Raw genomic sequence first — 15,593 nt, forward strand, 5'->3', positions numbered from 1 at the left:
GTGACCTCCTGGAAGGTGTTTTGATTCTGTTTTTTGGAGGATTACCCGTATGATTTGAGTGTTTTATAGCAGTACAAGGCCTTACTTTATGCATCAAAGGCATGATTGGAGTCAAAAGCAACTTGCAAGCTATTGTTGATGGTTTATTTTTATTAATACGACTTTGCAAAGATAAAAAAAAATTGTAGAAAAGTTCATTCGAATCGGACTTAAATTTAGTGAGAAATCAATCAATATGAAGGTGCGGCTAAACGAACTGTACAAGTTATTACACATGTAAGAGCAATGTTGATGTTATATTAAAATTATTTACTATCTGTTTAAGTTAAAAGAACCATTTTTGGCTCGCAAATCAGACTTAGGGAGAAATTTGGTCTGTGTGGTCAAACGGGTTTGACATCGCTGATGTAGATGTTAAGGTCCTTCTCAAGTCGGTAAACATATCTAACAGCTTTCGTTCTCTTCAGATCCGATTAGTTCAACTGATCGAGTGTGGATAGAGACCCCTATAAATAGATAAATAGATAGAGGCCAATGTACAATATCTACATGACCTATGCATCAGTAAACTTGAAGATGACTACCTCAGAATATGTAAACCTTTAACCTGGACTATCAGTTAGTTCTCCTAATCACATTCCTACCTCAATAGATCGCAGATCAGACCACAAATTGTTAATACCTCCTGGGGTAAAAGCGGAAATAGTCTAAACCACATACTTCAACGGTCTCTTCCGCACATTTGTCATAATGCTCAGGCTTCAATGCATCAGAAGGTGCATGTCAGGAGACTTATGTATTATGCAGGGGCTCTAATTATTTCACGCAGTTCCCAAATGTTTGAGCAAGTAATTGTTAAATGCTGCTCTAGAACAGCTGAAAATATAAATTCCACACACATTTTCAAACCCAACAATTCCAATGAACTCCTGGATCCTGGCGGTTCACTCCCTGCCTTTCAGAGAAAGTTACCTTTGCGTCGCTTCTGCACACCGGCGTCCGTATCACATCTTCCGCACAACAGCATAACCTCATTAATAACCGCGGTAGGAAGCCGTTAAAAAATGATGGAGCTCCCTCGCAGCTCTCCCCTAACGTTTTCCCCCCCGAATGCCCGCCACATTCCCGCTTCACGAAAAGCTCGCCTCTGGCCGGATTGAAGGCGGTACCGGTCTTCACTTTTGCGCTGAGGAAGAAAAAAAAACCATTCCATCTCGCTATCGTTTAGATGCTCTGACGTTTCCCCACCGGGCTTGCCCCCGGACTCACACGATATCGGCGACCACCTTCAAACACAGCGGCCGTTTTGGCCGTTCCGAACATTTCCCTACACACATATTTTGAAACGGCACAAATTGATTTTTAATGTACCCTGTCATCAATGTCTGAGTGGGCTGACGGGTGTGCGCATATTTTTTTATGGTAGTATTATTATTTTATATATTCTTTCCGCCCCTCCGGTCCCGATTCTGGCATCCGTGGCCAACAGCAGGAAAGAAAATCTTGGCAGTGCTGCCACGCTTGGCGTTCGACGGCAGGTTGCCAACATGTCGCCGACACACAAACGGATATATTTAATGCGAATATCGTAAGCGAAAATCAAAATCAATAGCAACAAAAAAGAAACAAAGAAATCATTTCCAGAAGAAACGAATCCCAATCATAAACCTTTAACTCCCTCCGGACTCCACGCCGTCTGTGCACCGGCTAGGGGAGGTTGAAATATTTATCAGTAGTCAACATACATACACACATTTCGATGAAGGAGATGCTTCGCTTGAAGGTCTCCGCAACCTTCGTACATCTGTCTCCAGTTTTTGGGGAGATCTCGGTCCTTTCTCTTGTGGCGGTGCAGGGGGAGAAGCGTCCGTGAAGCTCGCTGACGGGATGGGATGTCACTTTAGTACCGGTACCGATATGCTAATGTGCTACCGATAGAGACTGAACCACGGAGGAATGGTCATAGAGGTCGAACAACTGGCAACACCTGTTTGCTGGGAAGCAGTTACCGTGCAGAAACTATTCCTTGATAAAAAGTGCTTCAAATCAACAAATAAATAATAGAAAAATAGGTATGTAATTGGTTTAGAGTAAGGTTTTTAAGTGTTTCACTTCCTTCAGAATATTGGACTATTTCTATCTTTCGTTACAAATCAAATGAACTTTCATCACTTTCCGCCTATTGTAGGTCTTTAAAAGACTGATGTAAAAATAATTAAAGTAGCTCATAATGACAATCCTCTTATTTATCCCACCATATGCGGTAATAATAGGTGAATCTGGTTCTAAATCGGTTTCTGGAATCTTTGGATCTGTGCATCAAAGAATTATGACTTTCGTAGAGTCCTCAGAGAACTATTACTCTTGAGTGATCCTTGAAGTTATCAAGAATTCAAAACTAATTAAAGATACTTGGATCTTTAGGGTATCATGAAGCGTTTGGGAGTTTGGAGCATTTGGATAACTATCCTAAAACAAATACATTAGATATAACTCACCATACGATCGTTTTCGTTTTTGGTCCTCAGAAAAGAACTCTCCTGTCAGGCACGCTTCCATCCCATTCTATTCTCCAAAAACTAGGCTACCAATTAGAACTTCTGCTGCATAAAGCTCTACTGAGCTTCAAAATGGTCGATACAAATTGTCAGTTTGGCAAACCTATTCCCATGTACCGCAACGTACCGCACCAACCTAAATGCTCGGTGTGTTGTTCACCTGCAACCTAAAGGGCAACCCCGTTAGTCCCATGCACCGTTCGCGATTACCTTTTATTCCCTGTGTGTTCCACCCGGCCGTACCAATTCCAACCCTCGATAGGATTATTTATTTATATTTACTTCTACGCCAACGGGGAGAAGAAGAAGCAAGCAAAAAAACCAACAGACCCGCTCGCTTCAGCCACCTTCACCGGCGCTGGAGGTTTGATTTTCCGAGCGTCATCATCCCGCTACTTAACGCCCGGGTGCTATAATACATTTTAATTAGCACTCGAAAATTATAGAGTTCTATTTTCTATTCCCGGCCCCCCCTTGTACTCTTGCGCCACCCGCCCGTCCGGCTCGCACAATTTGCTCGGTTCCTCTTCAATTAAGCCGGATAAGCTTTCATTAGCCATGCTCCGTGAAATCACTCAGCACCGCCACCGACCGGTATTAGTTCCAGCTGCTAGGGAGCGTTCCTACCAGGCCTACCTGCTACGCTGCTGCTGTACCTTTGTTCTTTGGGAATTCTCGAGACGTGAGCTTTCCGCTCTTGATCGCTCGGAACCGTTGCACGATGAAGGGTCGCGTCGAGCGGAAGGCGTCCGATCGGGTTAAAATCGTAGTCACTGCTATCTTCGAGCATGGTGGACCGTGACTCGCAACACTGCGCTATACACCTCGAAATTAGAACATTTAGACCATCAACTGGTTGGTACAGTGCGGGTACTAAAAGTTCACGGATGTCACGCGTCTTCTTTCTAATTTCACTCTAACGTTATTAAGCATTAGAATTGGCTATATATTTCTTCTAGAGTTAGGAACAAATTGTAATAGTTAATTATTATCAAATTATATAAATCAACTAAAACGCGGAACACACTGTGGATTGATTCGTCTTTGAAATTAGACGAATTCTTCCCACCTTCCCGAGTGTGGGTGGGAACCGGGAGATAAGAAATTAACCTAACGGTGTACCAATGTGCGCTCACTTTCGCGGTAGTGTAATGGACAAGGCCAGATTTGCAAATTTTTCTCACCGATGACGCAAGAACGGTCCCGAGCATGTGAGCTTTTGGAATTGTTTTCATTTTCCGCAAATGGGGAGGTAATGTAAATGCTTGCGAGATAGATAGGCATCAAGATTTCTGCACAATCGGCTATATCACAGACATAAACGCCTAAAAGTATACAATTTTTTTAAGTTGTTGGGAGACTCATAACTTCGTAGAGGCAATCACATAGCAGTCTATGTGATTTAGTACGTGAAGGGGTCAGACCTTTCTTTTATCAGACGCAAAATTTAAAAACAATCCTATATGTAATTACATTGCATACCTTTAGGCACTACACTGATTAACTTAAAATGGCAAACTCGGACATTGAAGAGAATTCCGCAGACAGAGTCTGAATGCAAATGCGACTCATGTCAAAAATTGACACTTGCTGAAATGCGTTTGCAAAACTTGCACATTTCCAAACAGCTGTCAGCAGCACAATGGGATACCAATTAGAGCATTTACTACCAAGCAGCACTGCTCGTGCGCTTCCGGTACATCGCCAGCAGCACACCAACTTGTGTGCTCGCATTTCCGTTTTTGCATTCCAGTGTGCCATTCTCCGGCAGCGTGTTTTTTTCCCCCCGCAAGTCGCGTCGAAGTTTTGCAGAACGGCAAGATGCCAGCGCTGGACGACAACGCCACTCCGCCAGATACAACTGTCTAACAAAGTCGGCGGAAAAGTAAAGCGCACGAAAGTTTACCAGCTCTTGACGCATCCCGGGTGGAAAACTATTTCAGCGAATTAAACTCCCCCATTGACTTGGGTCGAACTTTTGATTGGTACAACTTGATTTCTTTCTTTGCACGGACAGCTGCCAACGGTGGCGCGCACAGCAACGGTTTGCGTGTTACACTATCCGGGTTAGCTGCTTTCTGGGACGACAGTGAGAATAAAAAAACACTCTGCGCATTGATAGAACTTCCTCTCGTTACAGCGACGTCTAAGTGTTGGCCTACACGGTAGATAAGTATTTCTGTCTAGACGATGTGTGCAAGGCAAAGTATAAGGTTTTTTCTTCTGGTTATTTGAACGAGATAGTTGTACAACATACTCTTAGTTAACTCGTAATATCAGCAAGAAGTTTAAATATTTATTTCCATCAGGATTTGGAACTACGGCTAGAATTTTATCATTTCTTCGGCTGAGCATCAAAGAACAGAATTGAACTCTTGAGAAGTAAATAAACGATTTTCCTTTAAGCACTTTGCAATCCTCTCTACAATGGTGATCATTAAAGTACTTTATAATTACATTCCAACTACCTTCAAGCTGACTATTGTGGAGTTACAAGCATATTCTTCAGGATTTCTTCGTAGTGTAGGAGTATTACCCTTGACTTTGAGGTGGAAAGCCTCCCAGATATGAGGATCTATTATCTAGTGTTCTAGATCTCGACATATTGAGGCACCTCCACAACTTTCGACCATCATCCTTCTAGATTCTCTTAGGACCATAAATCAGTCATCAAGACATTCGACAGATACATCCATCGTACATGTAAAACCCAAACTTAAATGCTTATATGTCGAACGGATACATTCTTTTCTCCCAGCGTTACAGACGAAGTTACACAGTTTGTCCAGATGCACACAAAAAACTTGCACTCTCATCCGAGTTCGACTTTTTACGCTGTTTCGTACCGGATGTCTTTGGTGTCGTCTAAATGCACGGTATGAAGTTTGAGTTTAATGGAGGCACTGGGATGTTCCAGTGAGATAGAGCAATAAGGCGTGAAAGTTCTTTTCCTGCTGTTGCAACGTGGGTTCTTTTAGCTCCAGATACGTCTCTTATCTGGTGTTTGCCTGACACAATAACCTACTCTAAAGTTAAAGATGCCTGAGAAATTCCTACTCACAAACTTAAAGATTTTGTTTTAAACACACCTCCAAACGATGGACCACTTCATGGTTAATATTAATTTAATCTGGAATATTTATGGTTGCTAGCGATGGTTGCTGTCAGTAGCACGCACCGGTTGTAAGTTCTGTCAAACGTGCCGATTTCTTCTCGGCATGCCTGCACCAGAAATCGTTCCCAGCACCAACGTCTGTCGGTGAGCGATGGGTGTACGCCCTCACACACGGGTCTTGGGAAAGATCGCTCCATATATGTAGAGGGTGGGGCCGGAACCACACCTGCAGACACCCGGTGCAAACGGTTCGGTGAGTTGATTTATTTGCATTTGCTGCAACGTAGCCGCAGAACTGCATCTAGCTACTAATGTCGACAGGAAGCTACAGTTATTCCCTTTCCACAGGAAGCAGGAGATTTACAAGCGGTCAGCCTAACAAGTTGAAACATTCGCCAACGTATGGGATGCGTTTGTGTGCATGGATTTACGCAACTTCAAGGAGTGGTTTGAAGAAAACCTTTCTAGAGTAGCGATGGTTTAAAAAAACAATTCTCATTGTTCATGATAATGGATAAATGGTGAGTGGTAAGATACATTCCCTACAGCACGCCGGCACGTGTTGATTTATGTAATTTCTCTTGATGCTGGAGCTGTCCAGTCGTTACTAATATCTAAATTATATCTTCTTGCACACTGTACCAAATCGCCAAACAAAATGGTGCAACTTAATTACATTATCATTTGTTTTACAATTTAACTCCCTTTATTATCACATACGCATAACACATCGTAACTCCCGAGTATTAACAGAGAGATAACTAAGAATACTTTTGGAATAAAATTCAAAGATTCAATTTTGATTCAAAGATTCAATGTCACCTTGGGAAATGGTGATGCCTATTCAGATTATTTACTGGAAAGCTGCATTCTCAACATAGGAGATACGAGTGTTTTGAGATGCGAGTTACCGAGTGACCTCTAAGGTAACGGAAAACATGAATCTCGTGTTTCGAAACTCGAATTCTGAAAGGAACTCAACCTGAAATGGGGCTTGGAACTGCTTAGTTCTATTTTAATATTCCATGAAGTTTAACCTTTGTTCTTTAGTTGTGATATCCGGCAGAGGTCAATCCGATGTGGAACTACTTGGTTGAGGAGTTAGAATTTGTCTATAATGATGGGCATCGTTGATAATGATGCTGATCCACCTCCTAACCCCTAGATTGAGATAGAAGAAACAACAGATGATACCCAAGAAGGTTTCCTTCGACAAAGTAGATGGGTTTTATTTTGGGAATAATGCGAAGGAAAGCTACCGAATTTCCACATGAATTCAATTAAGCTCAGACCGGGTTCACACCGTGAGAAATGAGAAATTGTCCACGAGTTAGCTGAGACACAAACCTATTTGTGAATTTTCGCTTTTGGAGTTGGAAATTCTTGCGCCACCATGGATAACCAAGGTTATTCAGACGAGTTCCAAGAAAACATTTTTTTTCCTAATTGTTAGTGTGATCCAAACACTTGCAATATTTAATGAATGTATACAAATTTATCTAATTTCATAAAAATTCCATCGTTCCCATCGGTGAAATCTACATAAAATCACATCCACTATGTAAGCACCTTGATTCACTTTAGATTTTTTGCTTGTTGGGAGCGGTTGGATCATCTGTCCGCCATGTTCAGCAAAGCTGTCAAATTATTTCATGCATATTGGCGAATATTCAATAGAAAAGTACTTATTTCACTATAGCCTTGAATTATTATTATTTTACGTGCTTTAATTTAACAAGTTTAAAAAAATGTTATCTATGCCATGCAACACTGCTCATAATAATTTATTCTTTTCCCTTTTTTTTGTACTTTTCGTTGGAGCGACCAGACTGTCACTTATTTGAGCGCAGCTGTCATTAGCGCCATTTTGACGTGTACCTAACAGCCAGATGGAACCGTAAAAGCAAGCTTGTGAAAATCGTTCAACCACATAAAAAACGCCACCACCACCGACGAAAGGAAACCGTGCGTGCATAAGGGGACGGTTGCCACTTTCTTTACTGCGGGCGTTTTGTCGGTGGATTCGGTTTTTTAGTTTTCTGTTCCGTTTTTTCCCTTTTTCCCGCCTTATTGACGCAAACCCGGTGCCCGGTTTCCTTGGGTGCGCTCACCGACGCCAAACACTTCTGCCGCCTTCATTTTTCCACCTCACAGAAGTTTCATCTAGTGCTCCGGCGGACAGCAATCAACCGTACAAGTGCTCCAGATTCGTCGTGGGTGGAAATTTTGTCCCCTTCTTGTGGGTGTTATCAATCGGCAGCTTGCCCTCCAGCCTCATCGTTCGATGGCAGAACCCGTTAAGCTTTCCCACCGTACCCGTAAACGCGTCCGGGAAGTAAAGCGTAAAGCGAGACCTGGTATGTATTGCAATTACTGGTGCATTCTGTGTTAATGATTTTCTCCCAAGTGTCTGTATGTACGGTGGCTAAAGTATGTATCTAGTGCATAAAGGAAGTTGGGACTAGTGTGATTGTTTTTAGCAGATTCAAAATTCCGAAACGGCACGACACTCCAATCAACCTGCGGCAGACCAAAAAAAAAGGGAAGACAACGAACCACAAACATATGTGTGTGTCTGACGTTTCTCGTGACGGATCAGCAGGGAGATGACTTTGAAATGCAATGCACACAAAAAACCTTCTGGATGCTTCGTCGATACATTCCGCAACAACAGAAAATCCTTTCCGGTTCTTCCTCCCTACACTGAACACACACATACGAGCAGCTTTTATACTGGATGCTTTATATGAGAACTTACAGCAGATTTAGTTCAAAGCTTTTTTTTCTTCATTGCAGTTCATAGCCAATTCGCATAGAGTCAAGGTGACTAACAATCTGTTGCAAGTCGAAGGTTATGCACATTTATATCTTACTGAACGTGATACAAGCATGTATTGTGTTTGTGACTACACAATTGATAAGTTGATACACAAAGTAAAATGCGGAAAAGAGGGTCAAGCAACAGCACACAAACGCCTCTTGCAATTGTAATCGAGATTAATTTAAAAGCATATTAACTAATAGCAGATAACACATCACGACACACGCAGTAGTGATGCTGATGAAATGGGTTAAGGAGACTTTGATTGCTGAGAAAATAGTCTCATCGCTCCGCGCAAACAGTGTTTATTATAAACAGTCACCCTAGGCAGCAAGATAACCGTGAATCAATAATGGGTATTAGTGCCTGAGCTTTACGTAGGGCCTTCTTTTTGAAAGGCCCATAGCGAAGAGTTATCTGAATCATTAATATATTTTTGAATCTCTTAGATTTCAAGGATCTTTAACATAATATTTCGTGTTTGGATTTTAACTGATTAAATCGGTCGGAATCAGTAGAAATTTTTAGTTTTTAGCATCTATTCTAGTTTTGCAATTCCTCGATATTGCTAAAACGAACTTTCGAGCGGCATTAAACGATTGTATTTATTACGTTACCCTGTCTCAGCCAAACTTACCAGACCAAATGTTAACTACTTGTTAAACGTGAATCGTACCCTTTCCTCTTACGACATCCACAGAACTGTCAGACAAATCAGCATGGGTACAGCTAGGTTATCATGAGGAATTCGAACCCTTCAGCCAGTTCGAGGACAATGTAAACCGTATCCACGTGGACAAGGTGAGCCCGAAGGAATTTATCGAGCGCTACGAGCGCATCTACAAACCGGTCGTCATAGAGGGGATGCAGGATGGGTGGAAGGCACGTCACAAGTGGACACTGGAGCGACTGGCGAAGAAGTACCGCAACCAGAAGTTCAAGTGCGGTGAAGATAACGACGGTTATAGCGTCAAGATGAAGATGAAGTATTACGTCGAGTATATGCGCAGCACCACGGACGATAGCCCACTGTACATATTCGATAGCAGCTTCGGCGAGGTAAGCATGAAGGCTTTTACAAACAAAAACAAACAGATTCTAAACTCTCTTCTCGCGCTTTTTATTGTACGTGTAGCATCACAGACGCAGAAAATTGCTAGAAGATTACGACGTACCGCTCTACTTTCGTGACGATCTGTTTAAGCATGCGGGTGAGGTGCGTCGACCACCGTACCGGTGGTTCGTGATGGGACCGGCCCGATCCGGTACCGGCATACATATCGATCCGCTTGGTACGAGTGCCTGGAATGCGCTGGTCCATGGCCATAAACGCTGGTGCCTGTTTCCGACTCATACACCCAAGGAGTTGCTCAAAGTGACCGGTTCGATCGGGGGCAAGCAACGAGACGAAGCCATCACATGGTTTAGCTTGATCTATCCGCGTACGAAGCAACGCGATTGGCCCAGTGACTGCAAGCCGGTACGTATGAAAAAGCCTCCTGTTAGAGCATTCTACAAACCATTCTGGGTCTAACGTTAAAAACCTGGATTCGATTTCGACAGAGTCAGAGTCGATTCCAATGCTGGGGATTTTGGAGTTGAATTAGAAGTTGAATTCGATGTCGAATCGGAATTTGAATCCGAATTTCAATCTAGAATTTAATTAATACCTCCTGGTCTTCCCCAGTGCATAAGTTTATGGAATTAATCCCGTGTCAACTTCGGCATATCGTCTATCTCCGGCAAAATGAGGATTACAATCACCACTAACCTTTATATGACTTTCTTTTTAGATTGAAATACTACAAAAACCTGGTGAAACGGTGTTCGTACCGGGTGGCTGGTGGCATGTGGTGCTTAACCTGGACGATACCGTCGCAGTCACGCAAAACTTCTGCAGCCGTACCAACTTCCCGGTGGTTTGGCACAAAACGGTCCGCGGCCGGCCGAAGCTGTCGAACAAGTGGCTAAAGGTACTGCAGGCGGTCGAACCGGATTTGGCCAAGGTCGCGTCCGAGACCGACATCGGACAGAGTACGGGCGTTGCGTCAGACAGCTCGAGCAACTCTAGCTCATCGTCTTCCAGCTCGAGCAACTACGACGACAGCGACTGTGAATCGAACACCGACAGCGGCCAAGAGTCGCTGTCCGCACACAAATCAAAAAAGCATAAAAAATCGAACGGAATCAACGATGCCGATAGCACCGTTGACAATTCGCTAAATGATTTTCCACTTTAACCCTGATTCAGCGGATCGATGGTTTGTTTCTTTCTTTTTTATGCAAATTCTTATTTTTTTTATTACTCGGTTACATTCGTCGCAATCTATCATCCGCAAAGCGCCAATATTCTCATGGGACAATCGGTCGAACAACTTTCAAGCGACCAGTAAAAAACAACAAAAGAAAAACGGAATATTACAAAGAGATTAGTTTGCCTCATGTGCAGCAAAGTATTACCAAAACGTCGGTGTTTGCATACGTTTGCCGTATCTTAATTTATGCGTCACGGATTGGAAGTGCGAAGGAATTGGCATGTAGAACAATGTAGAATAACTAATTCAATTATAGACTGTAACGCAGTACGTACCGCGCACTGATTGAAAGGGAGGAATGTGATGTGATGTTGTGCAAACCTAGAATGTATTGCGTACTCAATATAATGCAGTGTGCGGTCAAAGAAGAAGAGGCTCTTGTCAGGGATGTGATCGGTGGAAGAGAGAATGGGGAAATTGTTGCTGCAACTGGCAAAGGAAAAGGGCTGCTGAAACGAAGAAGCGTTACAAAAACCCTGCGGCAAAACAATTCAATTTCAATCTAACATCATTATCGACTGAGGAAAATGTAGAAGAGATGCAGTATGTGCGATACAAGCGCCAGAAGCATCAGAGGCAGAGTTTCACACACAAACACGACAAAATTGCATGTAATCAGCAGTTGTTTATTGTTTTTAGAGACTTTGAGCTGGGCAGCTTCATTCGCCTCTTATGTAATCAGCGGTATTGTGCCTTTTTTGTGACGAATGGGTGAATGAAGCAAACGCATGGAACAAAAACAAAAACAAAACGGAACAAACAAGCAAAGGAAAAGCAACACAATGTGGACGGTAGGTTTGGTAGGTGCGTTATACCGTCTCATAAGATTAAGTAGCTAATATACATACCCGAACGAAGCAAAACCTGATACGAAACACAAAAGCATAGACAAGCAACATCCTCCAGCAATCCTCCGTAATAGCAAACGTAGAGAAATAGAAAGAATTTTGGAATTTATTGTTTCTGTTTGTTTGTTTGTTTGTTTTTTTTTTTTTGTTTGTTGCAATGAAGATTCTTCAACGCAAGGTTTACGGGATCCTTCAATTTGACGGGTGCCTGTAGAGATAGGTTAATGAGAAACGCCCGTAATCCTAGTGTTAATAACCCATTTATTATATTCAGTTTGTCACAGCATCCTTCAACGGAGCTACCGCAAAATGTTGAACATAGCGAAAACTGAGGTAAATGTATTAAATATGAAACGTAAACAGCCTGAAGAAAGAGTGCGTGTGTGGTACACGGTACAACGACCATATATAAACATTACACTAATGACCAAGCTATACGATTACGGTAGAAAATGTAAACCACACATAGCCGAACATACCGCTGGTATATACGACGTACAGTCATTTCCCGCGTTACGCGTATAATGCGTGCCAGTGAAATTCGCGTAACTCGCATTCCCTGTATATAGTTCAAATGATGTTTTTTTTTACTTTGGCATTGATTTTTCTTCATTTAATATGACAATTGCATAAACATTTAACTTATTTTTTTTTATAATAATAGAATGTAACGAGTTTATGGGAATAATTGGAATTTAACAGATAACAAATTGAATTTTTCATACAAACAGTAGACATTTCGTAATTCATGCAATTAAGATTCGTGTAACTCGGGAAAAGACTGTAGAAGCGGAAGGGATTTTGCTAGGGATCTTGCATTTGTACCACGAGGAAGCGCGCATGCAAAAAAAAACAGGATTTGTTTTGTACAACCCCCATGTCGTAGTCAATACATAAAGCAAATCAGGCTGCCCCACCCTCCTCAACAATAAGCAACATGCAAAACGGTACATAATTCCTGCAATTCTAGTTAGGAAGGATAACAAAGGAAATAGGAAAATGAAATAAATGAATTATGCCAATGGAAACACATGATTGTTTGGAGTTAAATAATTTGTTCAGGTTAAGTTCTGTAGGCAGTGTAGTGGCCGTGCGGAATTTCCTCTAGGTCGACGAGACGAGACAGGAGGTTTACAACGAAAAGAAACCAGCAACATCATAAACCTCCCGGTTGTCTTTGGAGATAGATCGGACCGAGCACAGCAAGGTGCCCCGAAGTAACCGCGCTCGGAAAAGTGCCATGCGAAGTACCCGGTCTCTCCAATTCCTTGGCTTCACGAAGGATAAGCTGGAAACCATACCGAGATATCCTGACAGTGGCCCGAAAGTTCCGAAAGATACGATGGCTGGGGGCACATGGTGAAGATACCGGACTCATACGTAAATAGGCTATCGCATATCGTTTCCCTCGTTTAAGTAACATTTGAATTTGAATGGTGTTAATTTTGCGTTTGTTCCATCAAGCGTTTAACTAAACGCTTGACGTTTTCAATGAAAAAAACTAAAGTAAACATTCTTTTATCTTAACCCCATTTATGAAGAAAAATTTTAAAAATTAACGAAATAATTGAAAAGCGTTTTGATAACTTTTTTACTGTATGGCATCGTATGGAGCTGGAAGGAATGTTGGCAGTTGGAGCAATTCAAGTTGCCGTGTCATTTGATGTAGCTGTGTGCTAAACGCGCGGTAGTGTGTGTGCATGGAGCTGTCAAACGTTTCGCCCGTATTCGCCGCGTACCGAAACGAGCAGCCGCAGTCTGTTCGAACGCCTCATAGCAGGCAGGTGGGCAAAAGCGACCAAACAATTTAGTGCGGCCAGTGCGTTAAAACAAAAACCCGGATCATATTGCGAATTCTCCAGTTTTCAACAATCATTCCAGCAAGCAAAAACCGCGCGTGTGTGTATGTGAGTATCCCTACCCCGGGTGGGAAAACAATAAGGAGGTTCTTTCTTGAGCACCGCGTCCTGTCCCAGCTTCTTCCTTTCGTGTTATTTCCTTTTTCGCGGTGGGATTCGGTGTTCTTGGCCTGCACAAGCGAACCAACACAGTTTTCGCATGGTTCCTCGCTTTCATCGGATGGTTTCGGTGCGTTGGCGATTCGTGTCGATCCGTGGGGAGCAGCTGCTGCCGCTGGCGGATGTTCTCACCTGAACGGTAAGCGTCTGCATCACCCCAAACGCCGTCAAAATGGCGGTGGTTGCAGTAAAAGAAAAAATGGCTGTGATCGTGAAGTGTTCCGGCTTCAAATTGCGGCGCCTAGCGGCTTCTTTCCATCTGGCGGTATAAAAGGGGTGGAAAGCTATACAGGAGAGAGGGCGAGGTTGCCACACCGATCCACCATGTATCTAAAGCGTGTTTTCGGTGGGATTAGTAGCGTAAGGGCTGTGTTTTTGCTGCAAGACAATTCTAGCGTTTCTAGGACACCGTGTATAGGGTTGTAAAAAAGGCAGAAAAGTTCAAGAAAAAGGGATCCATCTTTCTTGATGTTCCCGGGGGGAAAACCCTTTCGTGTGAGGCAAGAGAAAAGTAGCCCAATAGTTTGTGACAGCTGCTAAACGAACGTCAATAGGGTTTTCTTTTTAGTCTTTCCGAGCGTATATGGCCATCCGCTTACGTTGTAGCAGTGAATTGCGTACAGTGTTGCCATTGGTGCCCTCACGGGGAGCCTCCACAGCTCCACTGAACAAATGGCTAGTCAAAATGGCACAGAAAAACTGACCTTCTTGTGGAAAAACAATATGGCCGGTAGAGTGGACCCATCTTTCTAGGAGTTCGAGGGAAAACTTCGGCCCCAATCTTGTCCACAACAAGGCAAAAGTAGCCCAACTGTGAGTGACAGCTGCTAAAGGGATGCGTACGATGTTTTTTTTTCATTTAATTTTTCTCGAGATTGTGTGGCATCCGTATAGCTAGCGTTCTTATGCGTACAGTTCGGTTATCAATATTTTATTTCGGCCCTCAAAATGGTACTGCCAGGGGGTACAAAATGGGGAGCCATCATCGGCCATGCATGAGTAAACCTAGAAAATGGAAACTTCAGGAAAATTGCCATTCGGATGAGGAATGGCAAAACACATCACCCCAAATTCCGTTACTGTATAGCATTTTAATTTCCGCTCTGGGCTTCCATTTGATGTTAGCAAACGTAAAATACGATAATATAACGCGCTGAGTAGCCAATCCTTAAACTAATAGGGTATTCACAGGAATCCTGGGAAAGACCCAGAAAGCGGAATACCTTCAATGGTACCGTCTACATACAAGCGATGTTATAACAAAAGCATAATCGTTGATAAAATACGCAATACTGTACAACTGTGTGAACCTTTTTTCTGATACATTATTCAGTTAAGATTGTTTAAGAAATGAAATATATATTTGTTTTTGTTTTTTTTAATGCAATATTAAAAGGATCATTTCTGAGCGTGCTGAGCTTTTTTTGATGATGCTCTTCCTCTCTCTTTATCTCGCTTTCTATCTCTTTATCTTTTGCTGTCCCATCATTTGAAATACTTCCAAATTGTCATCCATGTTCTAGCGATACATAGGAAAATCAGGAGAGAATACAGTCTTCATTCATCCATTAACAGCAAATGAACGCGCGAAGCGCCAGTAGACACCGTCTTTGATGTTGATTTCGCAAATTTTATATAATTATATTTACATTATATTTCACAAACCAAAGAATGCAGACTTGTGTGTAGGTGGCTGGTATTTCCACGAAGAGTTGCTAGATTTTTTTTATTTACAATCGACTAATTTGCCAATTGCTTTTACATTTGAATTAATTCATTCGTTTTTCCTTCTCTATTTCCTGCTCTCTCCAGTTGCCGACCGTAACTGCTTGACGCAGACGTGTTTTGTGCTTCGTCAAGTGCTGTTCTCGTTGCGTGCCCGTACGTGAATGTTAAGTTGTTGTGCAAAATTGTAAGC

The 15,593-nt window shown here is 42.5% G+C and overlaps 1 protein-coding gene across 1 annotated transcript; it reads left to right on the forward strand.

Annotated features, from left to right (window-relative positions):
* The first annotated feature begins 7,957 nt into the window (after window positions 1-7,957).
* Window positions 7,958-10,734, forward strand: LOC128707086 (bifunctional arginine demethylase and lysyl-hydroxylase PSR). The gene is made up of 4 exons (XM_053802036.1): window positions 7,958-8,030; window positions 9,195-9,553; window positions 9,630-9,974; window positions 10,288-10,734. Exons 1-4 carry the CDS (start codon window positions 7,958-7,960, stop codon window positions 10,732-10,734), a joined length of 1,224 nt encoding a protein of 407 aa, XP_053658011.1.
* The last annotated feature ends 4,859 nt before the right edge of the window (window positions 10,735-15,593 follow it).

The sequence above is a fragment of the Anopheles marshallii genome, chromosome X, assembly GCF_943734725.1.
Source record: "Anopheles marshallii chromosome X, idAnoMarsDA_429_01, whole genome shotgun sequence".
Lineage (NCBI taxonomy): Eukaryota > Metazoa > Arthropoda > Insecta > Diptera > Culicidae > Anopheles > Anopheles marshallii.

Coding starts and splice junctions, on each gene's coding strand:
- LOC128707086 (XM_053802036.1), top strand. CDS start 7,958: ATGGCAGAACCCGTTAAGCTTTCCCACCGTACCCGTAAACGCGTCCGG. Junction 8,031..9,194: donor AAAGCGTAAAGCGAGACCTG/GTATGTATTGCA, acceptor CGACATCCACAG/AACTGTCAGACAAATCAGCA. Junction 9,554..9,629: donor TCGATAGCAGCTTCGGCGAG/GTAAGCATGAAG, acceptor TTGTACGTGTAG/CATCACAGACGCAGAAAATT.